Here is a 21,895-nt window from a genome sequence, read left to right as displayed (position 1 = left end):
AATAGTTAATATTAACACATTAAATGTAGTTATTGTGACTCTATCAAAATGTTGAATCGATTGACAGCCCTAATTTGCATTTCTAGCATTCATACATCATCATGAGCACATATGGCTTTTGTAACACAGCCACAGAAGGAGAGAATCACAAGGTCGCGTCCTTGAAAAACCAATGCACTCTCAGTTATTGAGCCTTGATTCCAGCGCTTCTGACACTTGATGTAGCTCCAGTGGGGAACTGAGATAGCATCGTTCACTTCCCCGAGACAGTAGTGGATCACTATCCTCCTCTCCATCCCCCACCAAACTAGACTGTTTATCCCCTATCATTAGTATCATCGCGAAACCAAGCATCTAATCTGTGTTTCGCTCAGCGCTCACCAGAAAAGTATTCTCCTTCCTGGCTTGTGAACGAGTGTTGACAGAACAAACCAAAGGCTGAAATGATGTTTGTGGCAGCTATTATACTTTGCCTTCGCACTGGAGCTGATGCTTCGTAAGAATTCCACTCATAGCGGCTTGATGTCAGCGAGCCCTGCTGGCGAATCAAAGCCTGGCTAAGCCTCACCCTATTTGCATACAAATTGACCAGCTGATCCCTGTCACTCTGACAATGCAGCCAAGGTACACCCAGACTGCAAGCCCTTGTTAATTACAGCGTGATCCCGTTATATTAATGCCAAATGGATCCCTAGTCTGGAATGAAACCTGATGCTCTGAAGTTTCCCCTTATTGTCGGCCCTTGTGGAAACTTTGAAAAAGTTACCCAGTATGTTATGAATTTTAATTGCGCATCAGGACTTGCTGACTCACTCTGCATCCGAACCGCTCCTGCAGAGAAGATGAGAAGTTTTTATTTAGGTCCGTACTGCTTTTTTTTTTTTTTTTCTCAGCACCCTCCTCCCGGAGGAGAATTCAGGGTTTTCATTGTGTCTTTTCGCTATCCAAGTGACTTAAATAAATAAAATGAATAAATTATGAACGTTTGCCTTTTGGTTTTTAATAACGTGCAATGCAATGCAATGCATTGGTTGTCCAATTACACACTGACCCCTAGTGTTCAGTTAAAACCTTCGACTTGTTATTAAATTATCTTCTTTATGCTCTCAAGGGGTAATTTTGAATATTACAGCTAATTGAGTACAAACCTTGATAGGCAAACAAATCTTTCTAATCTAAGCTATTAAATGCGCATAACGCTAAGCACCGAGCATTCATTCAGTACAGCTTAATTTCTCTACAAATATTCTGTTTTTTTAGCATCAGGTGCTGTTAAACACAATAACACAATGACATTGAACTGACCTGAATGTCGAGAATGTGTTTTCAATATAGTCCACGAGGTGGCGTTATTGTGATTTTGCCTTGGCTTTGACAATATATGAAAACAGAAACGGTGAACAAAACGATGTTTAATCGTTTTCAACAAGAGAAACAACACAGAATAAAACATACAGGGAAAAATAATGGAATTCCACAATATCTCAGGATACAAAAAGGTCACTGTAAACAGTACAGTGCTGAGGAAAATAATTTTCCAGTTTAAGCATGTGAGGGACACCACAAGGCTATTTTTGGGACTTAAATATCTTCGTTGGAGGCTGAACAGCTGACAAAATGTTTGCGTGTGAAAATATACTGAGGGTTGGGGGTGCGAGGTACAGTTCATGAGGTTGAGCTTAAGGCACCACAACTATGCGCATGGTGTTGGTGTAGCCAGATCCTGGACGCCAGCCTGTGACAACGATGATAATGTCACCAGACTTGAAGTACTTCCGGACTTTGCCTGAAAACCAAAATGGAGGATGTGAATAAGAACTCAAGTCCAAAGGTAAATGAATATCAAACAGTCTTGATTACATCTAAACCTATGTTTAAACCCATAAGATAGTTTACCAAAAAACGAAAATTCAGTCAGTAATTACTCACCCTCATGTCGTCGAAACCCTTAAAACCTTAATTCATCTTTAAAACACAAATTAAGATATTTTTGATGAAATCCGAGAGCTTTCTGACCCTGCACAGACAGCAATGCAACTACCACGTTAAAGGCCCAGAAAGGTAGTAAGGACATCGTTAAAATAGTTCATGTGACTTTAGTGGTTCAACTGTAATTTTATGAAGCTACGAGAATACTTTTTGTGCGGAATGAAAACAAAAAGCAACAACTATACTTAATTTCTTCTCTTCTGTGTCAGTCTTGGGCCTTGAATGTGGTTGCTGTCTATGCAGGGTCAGAAAGCTCTTGGATTTCATCAGAATATCTTAATTTGTGTTCTGAAAATGAACAAAGGTCTTACAGGTTTGGAATGACATGAGGGTGAGTAATAATGACAGAATGTTCATTTTTGGGTGAACTATCCCTTTCCCTTGATGTTGTAGTTTGTGCCTTTTAGTTCATGTTAGCTTTTAGCTTTAGCTTTAAGGCTATTCACGCAAGAATGAAACCTGTCAATAAGGGCCTTCGCTGTCGCAACGTGTCATGCAAATTTTCCAAGTTGAAATTTTTCAACTTGCACAGAAGACCCAATATTGTGCGTTCGCGGTAACCCCATCGCCCAATTCGCATAATTTGTGACTTTGTATTGACTTTGTATGTAATCTACTCACGCAAATAATTAAATTCGCTTTTGTGCAAAGCGAATATTCTCATGCCGTTAACGCTCTAGATAACTTGCGGGATATTTTTTGTGTCAGTCGCACAAATAAAATCATCACGTAATTATTTCCTTATTTTCTGATACAAGCGGATGTGTCAAACTGGACGTGTCAGTAAGTTCTTTGCTGATTAGCTTTGCGCGTCAATGCGTTATGCAAATTTTCTACTCGAGTTGAAAATTTTCAACTTGCGCAGAAGACACGATATTATGTGCTCGTGGTAACCACATTGCCCAGTTTGCGTCATTCGTGACTTTACATTGGCTTTGTTTGTAACATACTCGCACAAATAACTAAATTCATTTTTGGTGTGTGCAAAGCGAATATTCTCATCACGTTATCGCTCTAGATTACTCACGGGATGTTTTTTGTGTCAGCCACGTGAATAAAATCATCACATAATGCTTTTCTCCATTTTCTAATACAACCAGACTAGTGTTGCTTTCGTCAACGAAAATTATGACTAAATATCGTCGTCAACGAACCTTTATCACGTGACGAAAACGAGACGAGACGCAACGTAAATGCTGGTCGTGTGACGATGACTATAATTAAATGTATAATGCAATATTGTTGACGAATAAAAACGAGACTAAATGTGGTTTACAAAATAAAAACTATGCTGAAATGTCTCTTCATTTTCGTTAACCAAAACGAGACGAAACCCCCATGCGTATGCATCTTAAATGCAGGGAGAGGTGAAAGAGGAATCAACTCGGTATGCCGCTCTGTCTGAAACACGTCTTTGTGTTTGTGCGCACTTCGGGTGTATGCGAGAACAGCGCGCAAGTAACGAATCGAGTTCTGTTTCGTTTCTTCTTCTTGTGGTTTTAAATAGCTGGAACGTGTAAATTGGCAAATTAACCTGCGAAATCACATGCCGAACGGTGGGGTTTTAATCTGGTCCGTACGTATCACAGATCGACTGCGATCCGTTTAAGCCCTAATAGGCTATATGACAGATCAGAGCCAATGCTTCAGGAAAATTGCTTTGCCGGTCCAATGGCAGACTCCAGGGAAAGTTTTGTGTTCACCGTTTCACTCACACCAATCACATGCGCATATCTGTATCTTGACTATACTACTAGGTACTTATAGTATATTGACTGGGTTAAATAGAATTGCATTACTAAAAAGAGACTAAAATACAATTTTCATTGACTAAAACTAGACTAAATGTCATCATTTTTCGCCGACTAAAACTAGACGAAAATAGTCGTGGATAATTCTGACTAAAATAAGACTAAAATGCTCAGACTTTTAGTTGACTGAAACTTGACTAGACTAAAAAGAGTATTAACATGACTAAAACTAAAATGACAGCTTCATACAAAGACTAGATTAAAACTAAAATTAAAACAGGCTGCCAAAAACAACACTAAACCAGACATGTCAAACTGGACGTGTCAGTAAGTTCTTCGCTGACTGGCTTGCGCAACAACGCGTCATGCAAATTTTCCGCTCATGCTGACTTTTTCGTGTCTTCCGCGCAGAAAACACAATATCATGCATTCACAGCAACCGCATTGCCCAATTCATCACTCAAGTCATCATTTGTGACTTTGCATTGACTTTGTATGTAACCTAATTACACAAATAATTAAATAATGTATCAAAAATATTAATTACATCATCTTGCACTCAGGGGCATATGTACCCAAATTTTTGTCCAATAAAATCTCTAGAATGCTCGCTTCGCACACACCAAAAGAGAATTAAATTTTTTGCGTGAGTAGATTACATAAAAAGTCAATGTTAAGTCCCGAATGATGCGAATTGGGCGATGCCCAATTCATGACATCGTGTCTTTTGCGCAAATTGAAAAATTTGAACTTGAGTGGTAAATTTGCATGACGCAACTGTAGCACCTCAGTTCAAGCGGCACATTAACTGATCATCTCTTCCTCTTTACTAGTTATAGCACAAAATAAACATGAATGAACATCAAAATGTATCTTGTTTCAAACATGTAAAGACACACTCAACACACACAATTTTTCAAGTTCAAGTTCACTGATGTTAATTTACTCTCCTGTCCGATTTGTTTGTCGGACAAAATGGCAGATTCAGCATTATGATTGGTCAGATCGCCTGTCAATCAAACTCCCAGCCAAAGGTTAGTTAATCATGGCTGTGTAAAGTATTGACCAACAAAGCGATCAAGTTTTCTCTAGCTGCCGCTAGCATCAGTTTAAAAGGTAAGCTGCTCTGTAAATGACTTTAACCAAATCAATGTGCATCTGTTAGTGTCACACTAGATGAAGTGCTAGATTTCTCTGGATGTCTCATTACCGATCTCCAGGGCGAAGCTGACACGTAGATCCACATCCTCGGCCCATACATCATTAGCAGGCTTGGTGTAGAGGATGGGGATGATGCCGCGATACAGGTGCAGCTGTCTGGCCGACTGGCCGTTACGGGTCACGGCCATGATAGGAGCACGTGGCCTGTATCTGGACAGCAGCTGGGCAGACCTGAGGAGACAGAGACAGGTTGACACAAATTATTAAGACAGAATTATTATAGAACTAATAATAATAATAGTTAATTGATTCTAAATAATAACAATATTATTATTAATATTAATAATAATAATTAGACATGGATAAGATGAGCATTAATGTTACACTAATGAGCACTAGTTTTTATTGCTAATAGAACATGACTGTTTTATTGTGTTCACAAAGCATGTATTTTAATGGTTTAATATGTTAACACATTATAAAATATATTTTTAAAAACAACCACAACAATATTAATAATAATAATTATTATTATTATTAATATTGTTATCATTGAGTAATATTAGGTAATAATAATGAAAAGTATATAAAGTAAAGTAATTATAATGAAAGAATATAAATAATAATACTAATATTCCAATTAATGTATTATAATTAATTATTATTCTAATCTATTCAAATATGTTATTATTACTACTACTATACAATTTTAGGTAATATTAATAAGTAATAATAATTAACAAATAATAATAATAATCTGATTAATGTTATATTCATATTTTCATTGCTAATAGAACATGACTATGTTTTATTGTTTTTAAGAAGCATGTATTTTAATGGTTTAATATGTAACACATTATAAATTATATATTTAAAAACAACCACAACAACAACAATAATAATAATGATAATAATAATGAGAATAAGTATAAGAATAATAATTATTATTATTGTTATGATTACCATTATTGTTATTATTATAAAATATTATTAGGTAATAATACTACTACGAATAATAATAATGAATAATAATAATAATAATACAATTAATGATATTAATATTTTTATTTATATAATTAATGTTATATTAATATTTTCATTGCTAATAGAACATGACTGTGTTTTATTGTTTTCATGAAGTGTGTATTTTAATGGTTTACTATATAAAACACATTACGAAATATATACCTAAAAACAACTACAATAATAATAATAATAATAATAATTATTATTATTATTATTAGGTAATAATAATAATATAAGAATATAAATAAAATAATATGTAATATGTAATGAAATACTTCCATTTGACCATTTTATTAAATATTATTAGGCAATAATAATAATTAAAAAATATGAATAATAATATAAATATTTTTTTAAGTGGCAAATTTAATGTAAAACTTATAAATAAAATAATAGTATATGTTAATAAAATAATAGCTATAATAATTTATTTTTACATTGAAATACTATTTACACATCTAAAACATTACAGAGCATAATAGCATAACTTTAAAAATGGACAAGATAAATAAAGAAATAAGCTGAGCTTTTTTACAATTTTGTTACATCCTGAAGAGTTTTATTTTGCCAAAATGTTTGGCTGACTGTACATTATGCTACTTAATTTGACTTCCTACCAAATAAAATACATTTAAAAAAATTGGAACTGGAGTTGGAATTACTTCAGTAAGTGTCTGAGGTTTGTAAAAGACATAAAACTAGCACAGTTATGCAGAAAAATGGTCAATTATATAATTTAGCTGCCATTATACAACTGACCAATCGGAATCAATTCCAGACGTGCACGCAATAAATAGACAAAATGCAAATGCTGGCCTGAAACTATCTTATCTGGTTGGAGTCGACGAAAAAATATACTCCTGCATATGAGCCCCGATGAGGGTGCACTTTTGCCGCTCTGCAACCTACTGTGGGACAAGCGAATAAGGAGTTTAAATTAGCCTATGAAATGTCAAGGTTCAGGCCTGCAAAGGTCAGACCATCTTGCTCGGTGCAACGAGATGCATTTTGATCAGCTACAGGGCAAACCGGATAATATATGTTAGTGAACCAGAGTATGTGAGTAAATGCACCTAACTCTACACAAATGATAAAACTGAGTGTTAAATATTTTCTAAACTTGCATATGAAGATGTGCGTCTTACAATGCATACACATGGTTTACAATCTCATGTGCACGACACTGAGTAGAGGTCACTGTATCTAATATTAGAACCATGTGTGTGTGTAAATGCCACTGTAAGCCTTTAGGGTTATTGAGAGATCTCTGACCTGCCAGTCTTGGTGAGCACAACGATGGCACTGGCACAGCACTTGAAGGAAGCCTCCACTGCACCAATGGCCACGGATTCAGTGGGGTCACGGGTCAGATGGGAGGTGCGGCGAAGCTCTTCAAATAACTGCCTGTGGAACACAGCAGCCTCGGCTTCACGGGCGATCTGATGCAATATGAAGAAATGAGACAAATGAGGAGACAAAAACCTTATTATTGTAATGCCATAGCATGTCACAGTCTGATAAAATTCTGGTACCACCAGTGCACTTATTTTGATGGAACTCTATTCAGTTCGCCAATAACAAAAACCTTTGCTACCCCAATTAAACATGGCACAGAAATAAGCATGTCAAACCACAAAACTTGCAAGGCTAACATACCCTTAAACTTAAAGAGATAGTTCACCCAAAAATGAAAATTACCCCATGATTTACTCACCCTCAAGCCATCCTAGGTGAGTATGACTTTCTTCTTTCAGACGAATATAATTGGAGTTATATTAAAAAACAAATGTCCTGGCTCTTCCAAGCTTTATAAAGATATCCATATTTAACACTTTAGAAACCCTAATCTCTAGCTTCTGGCGTACGCACATTCACTAGAGAGTGGCCTTCGGCGGATGATGTAGGACGTAGCGTAAGTTCCGGTGAGAATATGCTAATCTCATGAGAGCCGAGTTTTGTTTACAGCAAAGTTAAACCAGTCTCCTCTTGGCTTATATCAAAATTCTCCAATATTTTTCTTTACAAACCATAATTTTGTACTTCTACTTCGTGACCACTGTGCTTCCGTGGTCATCACTTCCGTCTAGAAGTCGTCATCTGCTGGAACGCCATTATCGCATAAACAGGAATGACAATTAGGGTTTATAAAGTTTAGGGATTAGGGTTTATAAAGTTGTAAATATGGATTTTTTTTAATACAAACACATCAACTCACTTCAGAAGGCCTTTATTAACCCTCCAGAGCCGTGTGGAGTAATTTTTATAATGGATGGATGCACTTTTTTGGTCTTCAAAATCTTAACACCTATTCACTGCCATTACAAAGCTTGGAAGAACCAAGACATTTTTTTATTTGTTTATTTATTTATTTTTTTAATTTCCGATTGTATTAATCTGAAACAGTGTTAATTTTTACAGCAAATTTGTTTTAAATATGGATATTTTTTATACAAACCCATCAATTCACTTCAGAAGGCCTTTATTAACCCCCCAGAGCTGTGTGGAGTACTTTTTATGATGGATGGATGCACTTTTTTAGTCTTCAAAATCTCAACACCCATTCGCTGCCAATACAAAGCTCGGAAGAACCAAGACATTTTTTAATTTTTTAAAATGTTTTGATTGTTTCAATCTGAAACACTGTTAATTTTGACAGCAAATTTGGATTTAGTCTTAGTCATAGTCTTTTGACTAAAATGCCACTTAGTTTTAGTCATCTGAATTGTTTCTGCTTTAGTCTAGTTTTAGTCAACTAAATATCATAAGATTTTAGTTGACTAAATCTACAGTAGATTTAGTGGACTAAAATCTGACGGGTTTAGTTACAGTGTAATACATTTATTAAGCATTTCAAATTAAATGAAACCACTTTACAAAGAAACAAGAACATGGTCTTCTTTTCAATGAAATGCCAATGGTTAGGCTAATACATTCTTTATAACAACTTGTTTACCACATTCTTCATTCTTTCAAGCATACATATTTATTTATATAAATAAATTTAGATGAATCATTATTAAGGCAACTAAAGTGATTCAGTCAAGAGCAGTGAGTGATTTTCTGTCTTTCTTTTGTTGCTTGATTAACATCAATGCCACAGACAACAGCAATTAAATTAGGCTGCTGTCCCTTTAAAACCGAACGCATGGATGCAACGTACTCATACACGTCCGATATTCTCCCAACTGTTTACATTCACCTACGATGTAACAGAGTGTGTTTACATGAATATTCCTCATAATGGACAATTCGACACCATTTTGTATGTATTTCTCCATTCATGAGAAGTGAAAGCACACTTGTGCGCAGTGTGAGGCGCTGCTTCTGTGTCTGCGCTCAGAAAACCGGACCAAATTGAGTTCTCTTTTGCGTCGTCAAATTTATCCATATGTCTGCTCTTCTCTTACTCCTAGATATTGATATTATTGATTGTTTTATGCGACAGGCACCAAATGTATGGCAGCTTATGTCCTGGCGGATAGATCAATTGGCTATGATACAGCTCAATTTATGCATATAATCTCCTAACCACACAACAGATTCGTTCTGAATGAATCTCTTCCCAAATCGTCCCTCCCTAACATTTTCGTCTCATTTTCATTCATTGACGAAAATGTCAAGATTTTCATCATTGTCATTCAAAACGAGTTTTATTTTGTTATTGTTTTGTTTTCGTCTGTGAAAAAATGTCATTATTTGTCAACTAAATTAACAACAAATTAGTCACATGCATCTAGGTTGGCTTGAAGGTGAATAAATCATGGGGTAATTTTCATTTTTGGGTAAACTATCGCTAAGAGTTTTAGGATAAGCATTAGTACACTTATCAGGGACCAGTCAGGGTAAAACCAGCAGGTGGCGCTCTCGATGGTACCTGGTGCTGCGTGCGCACAGACTCTAGAGGGTATTCACCCTTTGCGGTCTCTCCGCTCAGCATAATACAGTCGGCACCGTCGAGCACGGCATTGGCCACGTCGCTGCTCTCGGCACGGGTGGGGCGGGGCTTCTTGATCATGCTCTCCAGCATCTGTCAGTCAAAGAGACAGTCAGTTTGTGCTTGCTGAACTGAGCCAGCTCACTCGCTTACTTCTGCATGGTATCTGTCCTAACCTGTGTGGCGCAGATGATTGGTTTGCCAATCCTGTTGCAGCGACCAATCATCATCTTCTGAGCCAGGAACACCTTCTCAGTTGGGATCTCAATACCCAGATCTCCACGGGCGACCATGATACCATCGCTAGCCTCCAGGATCTCATCAAATCTACAGAAATAATTTAAATAGATATTTATTTATTATTTGTTTATTTTTATTCAATATTATTTATGGGTCACTGACATATAAGGATTTTTGACAGGCCAATTTTAAAATACAAAAAATAATGATATCTGTTGTAATTGGTCAAACATTAAGAATGTTGTGTACACATAAATTCATACTGAAATTTAAAATTAAGTGATTTTAGTGTTTTTTTATCTCAGTGAATTGGCCATAGCCTTAAAAAATGTCATGTGGTGCGACCATGATTTATATTCTAATTAATTCATTTCCTTAAAATGCTTAACATTTTTTAGATGTTCTTAGTAATTAAAGTGTTCAGAAACAATTTATTTGCATTTATTTTGTAATCTGGTAAAATAGATTACAATAGTTTTTAATAAATAAATAATAAATTACTAATAAATGCATAATTACCACACTAAAATTATATGCTCTAAATTACTATTTTTCTCATATTGTACAAACATAAACCGTCTAAAATGATCTAAATTGCATAAAAACCTATTCCAAATTATACTAAAATAAAGTTTTTTATGTATATAAAACATCAATTGAATATAAAAGCACAAAAACTGCCATATATCTATCATGAAAAACACTCTGCATCGGTCACACCACATGATATTTGGTCGCACCACATGATATTTCAAATTCAGTCAAAATTTACAAGCACAGAATTGGCCACCTAAACAAAACAAGCTAACTTCCCACAAAAGGTCACTATGAAATTTATTTAAAAAAAATAAATAAATACTTTTGAGGTCACACCACATGACATCCAAATGTGGTAACTACATACCAGCTGTTAGAAAGGTTATTTTTTTTCCAAATTTGAAGGAGAGTTACAAACCTGCTTGATGCTTTCATGGGTCATTGGCAAAGTGGTATATGATGCAAAGTCCTATCTTTGAATGGATTTAAACATAAAAGTTCGAAAACGGTAGTTTCTTAATGGTCACACCACATGATATTTCATAAAATAGAGATCATCGGACAAAGTTTGTTTGTATTTTATAAATATAAATATTAATGCAAATGCATTGCATTTGTATACAGAATTACCAAACACTTTGGAAATCATGCCAAATAGTGCAGAAAATTCATCTGAATAAATTAATGGTAATTTCAAAGACGTTTCCAAAGCAACAGTTATGGCCGGATGGTCGCACCACATGATATTTTGACACTTTGAATAACAAAAAAATTAAAAATATCTTTTTTGAAAAGTTAAAGTGGGTCCGTACATAGGAGAGGTACTTCATATACAGGTGCATCTCAATAAATTAGAATGTTGTGGAAAAGTTCATTTATTTCAGTAATTTAACTCAAATTGTGAAACTTGTGTATTAAATAAATTCAATGCAAGCAGTTTAAGTCTTTGGTTCTTTTAATTGTGATGATTTTGGCTCACATTTAACAAAAACCCACCAATTCAATTTCAACAATTCAATCTCAACAAATTAGAATATGGTGACATGCCAATCACCTAATCAACTCAAAACATCTGCAAAGGTTTCCTGAGCCTTTAAAATGGTCTCTCAGTTTGGTTCACTAGGCTACACAATCATGGGGAAGACTGCTGATCTGACAGTTGTCCAGAAGACAATCATTGACACCCTTCACAAGGAGGGTAAGCCACAAACATTCATTGCCAAAGAAGCTGGCTGTTCACAGAGTGCTGCATCCAAGCATGTTAACAGAGTTGAGTGGAAGGAAAAATTGTGGAAGAAAAAGATGCACAACCAACCGAGAGAACCACAGCCTTGAGAGGCTTGTCAAGCAAAATCGATTCAAGAATTTGGGTGAACTTCACAAGGAACAGACTGAGGCTGGGGTCAAGGCATCAAGAGCCACCACACACAGACGTGTCAAGGAATTTGGCTACAGTTGTCGTATTCCTCTTGTTAAGCCACTCCTGAACCACAGACAATGTCAGAGGCGTCTTACCTGGGCTAAGGAGAAGAAGAAATGGAGTGTTGCCCAGTGGTCCAAAGTCCTCTTTTCAGATGAGAGCAAGTTTTGTATTTCATTTGGAAACCAAGGTCCTAGAGTCTGGAGGAAGGGTGGAGACCTCATAGCCCAAGTTGCATGAAAACCAGTGTTAAGTTTCTAAAGTCTGTGATGATTTGGGGTGCAATGTCATCTGCTGGTGTTGGTCAACTGTGTTTTTTGAAAACCAAGTCACTGCACCCGTTTACCAAGAAATTTTAGAGCACTTTATGCTTCCTTCTGCTGACCAGCTTTTTAAAGATGCTGATTTCATTTTCCAGCAGGATTTGGCACCTGCCCACACTACCAAAAGCACCAAAAGTTGGTTAAATGACCATGGTGTTGGTGTGTTTGACTGGCCAGCAAACTCATCAGACCTGAACCCCATAGAGAATCTATGGGGTATTGTCAAGAGGAAAATGAGAAACAAGAGACCAAAAAATGCAGATGAGCTGAAGGTCATTGTCAAAGAAACCTGGGCTTCCATACCACCTCAGCAGTGCCACAGACTGCTCACCTCTACGCCACGCTGAATTGAGGCAGTAATTAAAGCAAAAGGAGCCCCTACCAAGTATTGAGTACATATACAGTAAATGAACATACTTTCCAGAAGGCCAGCAATTCACTAAAAATGTTTTTTTTATTGGTCTTATGAAGTATTCTAATTTGTTGAGATAGTGAACTGGTGGGTTTTTGTTAAATGTGAGCCAAAATAATCACAAATAAAAGAATTAAAGACTTAAACTACTTCAGTCTGTGTGCACTGAATTTATTTAATACACAAGTTTCACAATTTGAGTTGAATTACTGAAATAAATAAACTTTTCTACGACATTCTAATTTATTTAGATGCACCTATATATGGCATCTTTTTAATGCATTTAAACCAGTTTTTAACTGAAAAAATGCAATTGGGCAGAAAATTTAGGCGTCACGTCATTGACCCTTATATTATCACTCACCTGCGCACACCCTCATGGTTCTCCAGCTTGCTGATGATCTTGATGTCTTTGCCTTTCTCTCCAAGTACCTTTCTGACAGCATGCACGTCAGCGGCTTTGCGGATGAAGGAGGCGAAAACCATGTCGACGTCCTGCTCCACCCCAAACAGAAGGTCCTGAATGTCCTTCTCGGACACTGCGGGCAGGTCAACACTGGCCCCGGGCAGGTTCACGCCTTTCTTACTGCCCAACATGCCTCCGTTTTCAATCTCGCAGTTTAGGAAATTGGAACCTGGAACATTCAACAATATTACAACAAGGTAGTCAGTCCTGCTGTCATGTTTTTAAAAGGTTGAAAACATCAAGTAATTGTGGTAGGAGAGATTCACTGAACTTGGAACTCACCAATTTCCTTAACCTTGAGTGAAATGAGACCATCGTCTACATAAACATGGCTGCCCTGCTGCACCACCTTTGTGATGTTCTTGTAGTCCAGCCACAGAATCTTATCGTCGCAATTGTCCTTGAAGCTGTCATCCAGAGTGAGTTTGATTATGTTACCTTTGACGAGCTTGACCTCCTCAGTGCCGCTCTGAAGAAACCACATATGTACATGAGGTCTAAAACAGACTTTATAATGACATTAGAAAATGAGACACTATACTTACGCCCTTAATAAGTCCAGTTCTGATCTCAGGACCTTTGGTATCCAAAGCAATGGCCACAGGTCGGTACTCAATGCTACCAGGTCCAAAACTCTCAATGGCTTCACGAACATTTTTGATGGTGTCAGCATGGTACTGCATAAAAATATTCAAATGTTTTAAATGTTAACTGTAAGTGAGCATAAGATGACAGCATATATAATGTAAATGTACGAAGAGGAGAAATAAGCATGAACAAGAAGAATACACAATAGTAGCCAATACTGATTAAGTAAACAATATCTCATATTTAATACGCACAAAATATATATTATATTACATTATATTATTTCTTGCAATGCAAAGTTTACATCTTGCAATTCTGACTTTTTTTCTCATTATTTTAAGCCTGGATGTCGCAATTCTATCACTGCTACGGATTTTTTTTTTAAATGAAATACTTTTTTTTTCCTAATTGTCTAAAATCATGAAATTTACACAATTTAACAGCAATTATTAAAAGTTAAACAAAAAAAAGACCCTAAGACCCTATGAAACTGTTTTTTCCCAAATTCTATTTTTTTTTTTTTTTTAATTTTTCTAGACTCTGTTTTAAAGGTTAAATTAAAAAATACTAATCAAAAAGCATGTTTAAAAAACCTTAATCATTAAACTTACAAAATTGAACAGCAGTTTGTTAAAAGTTTAACAGAAATTAAATTTTTAAGGTTTTAATGGTTAAAATGTAAAAAATGCAAAAAGCATTTCTAATTAACTGAAATCATTAAAATTTACACAATGTAACAGAAGTTTATTAAAAGTTAAACAAAATGTCAATTGTCAATGGTCCTATGAAAATATTTTTTTCTCGCAAATTCCCTTTTTTCCCCCATATTCCATTTTTTTTCCTTTTTTCTTTTTTCCTAGACTAAATTAAAACATATTAATCAAAAAGCATGTCTAATTAACCAAAATACATTTTATTTTTTTCTCAAATTCCATTTTTTCTGATATAATTTTTCTAGTCTCTGTTTAAATGGGTAAATAAAAAAAAAATCATGAACCTTACACAATTTAACAGCAATTTATTAAATGTTTAACAAAAATTTTTTAAGACCCCATGAAAAACGCTTTCTTTTCTTTTCTTTTTTTCCCTTTTAATTTTTATTATTTTTTAAGGCCCTATGAAATCAGTTTTATGTTTTCCAAAATTTAATTTTAATTTTTTTCCCAAATTCTATTTTTTTTTCTAGACTCCATTTTAATGGTTAAAATGTAAAAAAATACTAATCAAAAAGTATTTCTAATTAACCGAAATCATAAAAACACAATTTAACAGCAATGTATTAAAAAAGTTTAACAAAATTTAATTTTTAAGGCCTTATTAAATCTGTTTTATTTTTTCCCACATTCCGTTTTATTTTTTTCCATATTCCATTTTTTTTCCTTTTTTCTAGACTCTGTTTTAATGGTTAAATTAAAACATATTAATCAAAAAGCATGTCTAATTAACAAAAATCTTGAAACGTACACAGATATAATGTCAGAATTGGAAGATATAAAGGCTTGCACAAACAAGAAGGTCCAAGCTTCCATTATATAATATTATATTTCACCATTTTTTATGCTTTAGAAACATTACAAACTTCTTCTAGACTATTTTTTTCTTTTTTGTTCTGCTTGTACGCTGATTCTTGCTTTTAGAAGGAAGCTAAAGTTTTATCGATTGACAGCGTGAGCTCTGAGACCTGTAAAACTCTGCTGAACATGATGTTACAAAAAAGAACAAAGTGAACATGTCTTCTTGCTGTAAAGTCCACAGCTCAGTCGGCGTGATAGTCTCTGTCCTGTGTGTCCAATCGCAGGCTTGAGGCAGAGACAGAGAGTATATATATAGAATCAGGGAGAGACAGGTTATGTTTCCAGTGACCCACAGAAACATTTGACTGCTTCTGATCTCAAATTGTTCATTTATGTAAATTAATATGACCGGTCTGACAGCTTTACTGATAGTTAAGTCCAAATTTTGTTTGTTGTCTCTCTGTTTACAAACCGCGTTTAAGAAAATAACAAGACAGTCACTTCACAAGCATATCACAACATGTATAAGGGTCAATAACAGTGGTTAAATGTAAATTTATAAAATAAAATAAATTATTTCGGTAACACTTTATAATAAGGTGTCATTTGTTAACATTCGTTAATGTATTAACTAACATGAACGGACAATGAACAATACATTTATTACAGTATTTATTCATCTTTGTTAATGGTAGTTAATAAAAATACAGTCGTTCATTGTTTGTTCATCTTAGTTTACAGCATTAACTAATACTAACAAACACAACTTGTGAAAATACATTAGTAAATGCTTAAATTAACGTTAACTAACATTAATAAATGCTGTAGTAGTATTGTTCATTCTTAGTTCATGTTAACTAATGTATTTAACTAATGTTAACTAATGAACCTTATTGCAACATGTTACCATTATTTCAGTAAGCAGCAAATACAATTAGGAGTTAAATAATACAAAAGGATACTTTAAAGATATTGTTATAGATTATGAATTTCAGAGTTATACATTTTTACAATAATAAAAAAAATAAATCTCAGGTTCAATATGGTAAATTTAAAGTAATCTTGGGTCCGAATATAATATTAGTATTAACAAATATTAAAAGAAAAACTAGCATTAATGTTAATATTATTAAGATTGTATAGAAGATGATAAAACAAATAAATATTTTTTCATGTAAATAAAAGTAAAAATAAATGCGAGTACATGTATATTACATATTATAATAAAGTAAAATATTAAAATATTTATAACAAAGTAGAAAATTTTAATTAAGTTTAGCTAAACTAACAAGATTAAGAATTTAATAATTAATTATTTGTAAATTTTTAATTTGCTAAAATAATAAGATAAATAAATAAATCTATAATTTAAATTTTTTTTTAATGTTTTACTTTCAAAACAGATTTAAAAGATGCTTAGTAATGCTCACTGGAACTTTCAATGAACTGCATGCTCATATTTACTCATCATATACTAGCAGCAACTTTATTAAAGACGAACATGAGCTATTGACCTTTTCACTTCCCCAGCCAGAAATATCTACTGCCTCACTTCATGATAGCTTAATGCAGTAATCTGTGGCAATGGTGGCATGCAAAAAAAGGCAAAAAGTCATGACTTTTAAAGGGGAGAGGTCAGCGGAGTCTAAACTCACGCTCTGGCTTCAGCCCAAGATGACTCTACTCAATGTATTGACCAGACAGATCAGAGCGGCTAACATGATCAGCTTACAACTTCTGACATTTGACGAGGCATGAGGGAAATGCCACAATAATGGAGGATCTACGATGGTACGCACGTCAAGACTTCAAGAACTCTTATTACAAGTTTAATAGATTGCGTTGACGATACATTTGTGGATCATTTCAGTAGAGGTTAAAGTGCTAACGGATTATGTTCCAGAATGGATAAGATCATGTACCTCGTGAGTACCATGGGAGAAGTTCAAACGTGCAACGTTCATGCCGGACTTGATCATCTCCTTCAGTGTCTCCACAGATCGGGAGGCCGGTCCTATAAAAGATAAAACGACATTTTGAAAATATTTCCTTAATGTTTTGAGGGCCAAGATGTAGTTTGTTTCTTCATCTGGAAATTTAGCATTACATCACTTGCTCACCAATGGATCCTCTGCGGTGAATGGGTGCCGTCAGAATGAGAGACTAAACAGCTGATAAAAACATCACCGTATGACTATTATTGTGATGTTTTTATCAACTGTTCGGACTCTCGTTCTGACGGCACCCATTCACCACAGAGGATTCATTTGTGAGCAAGTGATATAATGCTAAATTTTAGGGGTGTGATGAGACGCTTATCCCACGAGACGAGACTGGGTTCACGAGAACGAGACGAGGTTTTTTAAAGAAATCCTAAATTATGAAATATATAGGGAAAAACAGTATCTTATTCCACTGAAAAACTCAAAATGCATTTGCATTTTGATATGAACTTGCATTTCATGAAGTTAAACTTCTATTTTAATGAATTATATGCAGTAATAAACATGTAAACTAAAGCTACAGTACATGATTCTGGATAAACTGAAGATCACAATTTTTTTCCCAATAAATTAGAGATTACGATTCTCTCACGATTTTGAAGAAAAGAAATATTAGATTAATCTAAACAAAAAGCGTCACTTAATTGTGGTTCTGACAAAATGTTCATTGCTTAAAAAAACATATATTGGAACAAAAATGTAAAAAAAATGAATCAGTGTCTCAATTAATAAAGACTCCTTTCACTATTGGAATCTCCTGAATGAATGATTCAGCGATAAACACTTTAAAACGTGCAGTTGTCGCCACCTCCTGGCAGAAGTGGATAAGCGTTACAAAACATACGAGTGTTAAGATACTTTCGTTTTGATCGCTACTGTAGACAATAAGTGTTTATACCCATATATGTGGTTGAAAAGACTCTTTTTGGATCAGCAGCATCATGAATGCAGATTTTAAGCTCTATTGTAAACACTGCAAAATGTGTTGCGAGGATACTGTCGGATCTCGTCACATCCCTTACTAAATTTCTACACATCTTTTCTGGTGGAGAAACAAAACTTGGGCTGAGGGTAAGTAAATGTTTAGCAAATTTTCATTTTTGGGTGAACTATTCCTATGAGTTTCTTAAGTGGTTCACTGACCGATCGTGCAGACGATGCCTGTGTTGCGAGACACTGTAGGCTCAGAGTCGATGTCCAGCAGACACAGGTGCTCCAGGAAGGTTTCTGCCATAGCAGCAGGCATCTGCTGCTTTTGAATGAAGGCAGAGCCCGTAGTCTTCGCCTGAGACATGGCTGGAGCTGCGACTGCTAGAAGAGTCCTGGAGGAAATATGGGCCAAGCTGATGTATATGACTTATGCAGTGATTATTTTGATGTCAAAGATGCAAAATTTTCCCACCATAATTTCATACAAGGCTGCCCTTGTGAAAAAGAGGTACATTTTAGCAAACACTACCAGTCAAAAGTTTTTTTTACAGTATTTTAATGTTTTTTTTTTTTTAAATAAAGTCTCTTCTGCTCACCAAGCCTGCATTTATTTGATAAAGTACAGCAAAAACTACAATTTTGAAATAATTTTACTATTTAAAATAACTGTTTTCTATTTGAATATATTTTAAAATGTAATTTATTCCTGTCATTTCAAAGCTAATTTTTTAGCTTTTCACAAAAGCTTTTTATTTCAGATAAATCTTTGGATCTTTCTATTCATCAAAGAATCCTGAAAAAAAAATGTACTCATCTGTTTTAAATATTGATAATAATAATGACAAAATTTTTCTTGAACAGCAAATCAGTATATTAGAATGATTTCTGAAGGATCATGTGACAATGAAGACTGGAGTAATGATTTTAAAAATTTTAGGTTTGATCACAGAAATAAATTACATTTTAAAATATATTAAAATAGACAGCAGTTATTTTAAATAGTAAAAATATTTTATAATATTACTGCTTTTGTTGTACTTTGGATCAAAAAGACTTCTTTAAAAAACATGAAAAATCTTACTGTTCAAAAACTTTTGACTCTGAGTGTACTTTGAAAACAGCATTTAGTGTTGAAACTATATTGTTCAAAGTATTTTTAGACACTTAACAGCATTAATTAATTAATTGCAATTAAATGAAAATGTATAATAGTTAAAATGCAAGTAATTTAACTTAACAGTGCCTTTTAGACCCTCTTAAGTAGTAATTTCTATTGTCTTTGAACTATGGTTAAAGTGAACTCCTGAATATACTGACAAGCATTTGTTGTAAACCAAAATATAATTTAATTTCTATTAAAATCTTGTATGTAATAAAGTGGAATATATTTTGTAACTACACATTTGTAATGATAAAGTTACACTTCTTAAGTACATTTAAAATAAATTACATTATTACAAAAGTATCATGTTTGTGTGTTTTGAAACGTCATGAAAGTAGCCTATTATTCCATTAATTTTATATTCCAATATAAATTATTCCAATAATTTATCTGCAAGGACATTTTTTAATATACTTTTAAGATTTAATGTACACCGCAAGTGTACATTCAATGCAATTAAGCACATTCCTTTTTTACAAGGCTGAACAAAGCAAGATTTTCAGTGAATAATGGCTTAAATTTCATTCTGATCTGTGCACAAAGCTATCATATGGTTTCACATGGTTCACCAGAGTAAATGAGAGCCACTGTCAGCACTGCCTGAGCCAGAAAGGAAGAGTGTGTTTAAATGCATGACTGCACACACTCACTTTTACACACATCACACACACATTCCAGCAAACTGTGATCTCAGGGTACAAAGACAACTTGTCAAAGTGAAAAAAATAGAATGTTTAAATATAATAATAATCAATACCATATCAATAAACACTAGAACGTGTCAAGGTTCTAACTAAACTGATTTCAATGACCTAAATGCATAAAAGCTCCAATTCTCCACAGAAAATGGCGGGTTAATTTTGTAATTAAGTGGACAAAATGTCATATTTAAGGTTCAAATATACGTTTATTTTAGCAGCAGTGCCTCCTACCTCAGAAGATGAACGCCTGCAGGAACTTCTGATAGTTCCCACCGCCACTGTCTGAACTTATCCAGTCTGAACTGACCGGTACTACTTCTCAAAGCTCGGCGTGTTCCTCCGACAGGGTCTGTATAATACAGTATTTTTCATTGAGCGCATTTTATTACATTAATAATATTAATACAACGATATATTCAAAACATTGGTGTATTTATGATATACATTAGGGACTATTTCACTAGCGCGTATGTTTTTTAACTCTAGCCTGCAGATTAATAAGAACTCGATACAGTTATGCAGTGAGTGTGATCGTTTTATTTTAAGATTTAATTAACAAATACACGTTACAAACAACATATTTCTCCTATAAATTCAGATTTACATATAATTAGGCATTCTGTTTATTTTTATCGCTATTTATTATACTATTGTATGATTATATTTCACTGTTTACTTTAAGAAATTAGTAGGCCTGCATATGACTTTCCCCAACAGCCTCACCACTCCTTCATGTCATTTCATAAATACCAGGCATTACAGGCATCTGGAGTGCTAATAATAGCTCAAGGCCTACAGCTGAAACTTTGATGGCCATGATAGAAGTGCTGCTCGTTTGATTTGTTGCCTATTCTGTATGCCATTTCCACAGAGCAGCAAAGGTCAGATCATCTGACGCTTTGCATATATATCCAAATAATGTTTGTCATAATTAGCCTGTCATTAAATTCACTACACATACTTACCCTTCAGTTTGCAAACTAGAAAGTCGTGTTGCAGACATGTTGATTGATGGGTAACAGTATGGGTGACCTTTACAATGCATAGCTTACTGTCTAACGTTAAGCTGTACAGTAAAACAAAAATGTTCTAAAATGTTGAAAAATGTTCTTCATTGTCTGTCTTTTTGATTCACTTATAGAGAGGCTGTAGCTCAGTTTCCGTCCTCTGGTACAGTATGTTCTCCATGTCAAAGGGCACGTCTCAAGAAAACTGGACGGTACATCAGCTAAGCTCTTAAAATACATCTGGCAAGAATTGACACTTTATAGATATGAGTTTGCTGTATCATATGTGACCCTGGACCACAAAACCAGTCATATGGGTCCGTTTTTTGAAACTAAGATTTATACATCATATTAAAGCTGAATAAATAAGCTCTCCATTGATGTATGGTTTGTTAGGATAGCACAATGTTTGGACAATATTTGACATCTGCAATGTGAAATGGCAAAAAAATCTAAATATTGAGAAAATCACCTTTAAAGTTGTCCAAATTAAGTTTTCAGCAATGCATATTACTAATCAAAAATTATGTTTTGATATATTTATGGCTATTGCTACAAATATACCCGTGCTACTTAAGACTGGTTTTGTGGTCCAAGGTCACATATCACACACTGATCTGAATTACAGTTTCATACATACTTGACAAGCACCATGTACTGATAATGTATTACATATCATAATTAATAAGTCATTAGAAAGCATCTGCTATAAACATGATTATTAATGTATT

The 21,895-nt window shown here is 34.4% G+C and overlaps 1 protein-coding gene across 1 annotated transcript; it reads right to left on the bottom strand.

Annotated features, from left to right (window-relative positions):
* Positions 1-1,397: 1,397 nt before the first annotated feature.
* On the bottom strand, positions 1,398-20,499 carry pkmb (pyruvate kinase M1/2b). Its single transcript, XM_051100088.1, has 11 exons — positions 20,389-20,499; positions 18,508-18,686; positions 17,284-17,375; positions 13,805-13,936; positions 13,542-13,728; positions 13,158-13,428; positions 10,038-10,188; positions 9,802-9,954; positions 7,200-7,366; positions 4,951-5,132; positions 1,398-1,786 (listed from the first exon to the last, which is right to left on the bottom strand). The coding sequence occupies exons 2-11, from the start codon at positions 18,656-18,658 to the stop codon at positions 1,680-1,682; spliced, it is 1,593 nt and encodes a 530-aa protein (XP_050956045.1). The 5' UTR covers positions 18,659-18,686; positions 20,389-20,499; the 3' UTR covers positions 1,398-1,679.
* Between the last annotated feature and the right edge of the window lie 1,396 nt (positions 20,500-21,895).

The sequence above is a fragment of the Labeo rohita genome, chromosome 25, assembly GCF_022985175.1.
Source record: "Labeo rohita strain BAU-BD-2019 chromosome 25, IGBB_LRoh.1.0, whole genome shotgun sequence".
Taxonomy (NCBI): Eukaryota; Metazoa; Chordata; class Actinopteri; order Cypriniformes; family Cyprinidae; genus Labeo; species Labeo rohita.
Note: the sequence above shows the minus strand (reverse complement) of the source record. Positions and strands in the feature narration are given on the sequence as shown.

What these genes read in the sequence shown, in the direction of transcription:
- pkmb (XM_051100088.1), bottom strand. Translation starts at nt 18,658, where the DNA reads ATGTCTCAGGCGAAGACTACGGGCTCTGCCTTCATTCAAAAGCAGCAG. An exon ending in GAACTGGACTTATTAAGGGC is followed by an intron (nt 13,729 to 13,804) that starts GTAAGTATAGTG and finishes TGGTTTCTTCAG; the next exon opens with AGCGGCACTGAGGAGGTCAA. An exon ending in CAATCATCTGCGCCACACAG is followed by an intron (nt 9,955 to 10,037) that starts GTTAGGACAGAT and finishes TTTGACTGACAG; the next exon opens with ATGCTGGAGAGCATGATCAA.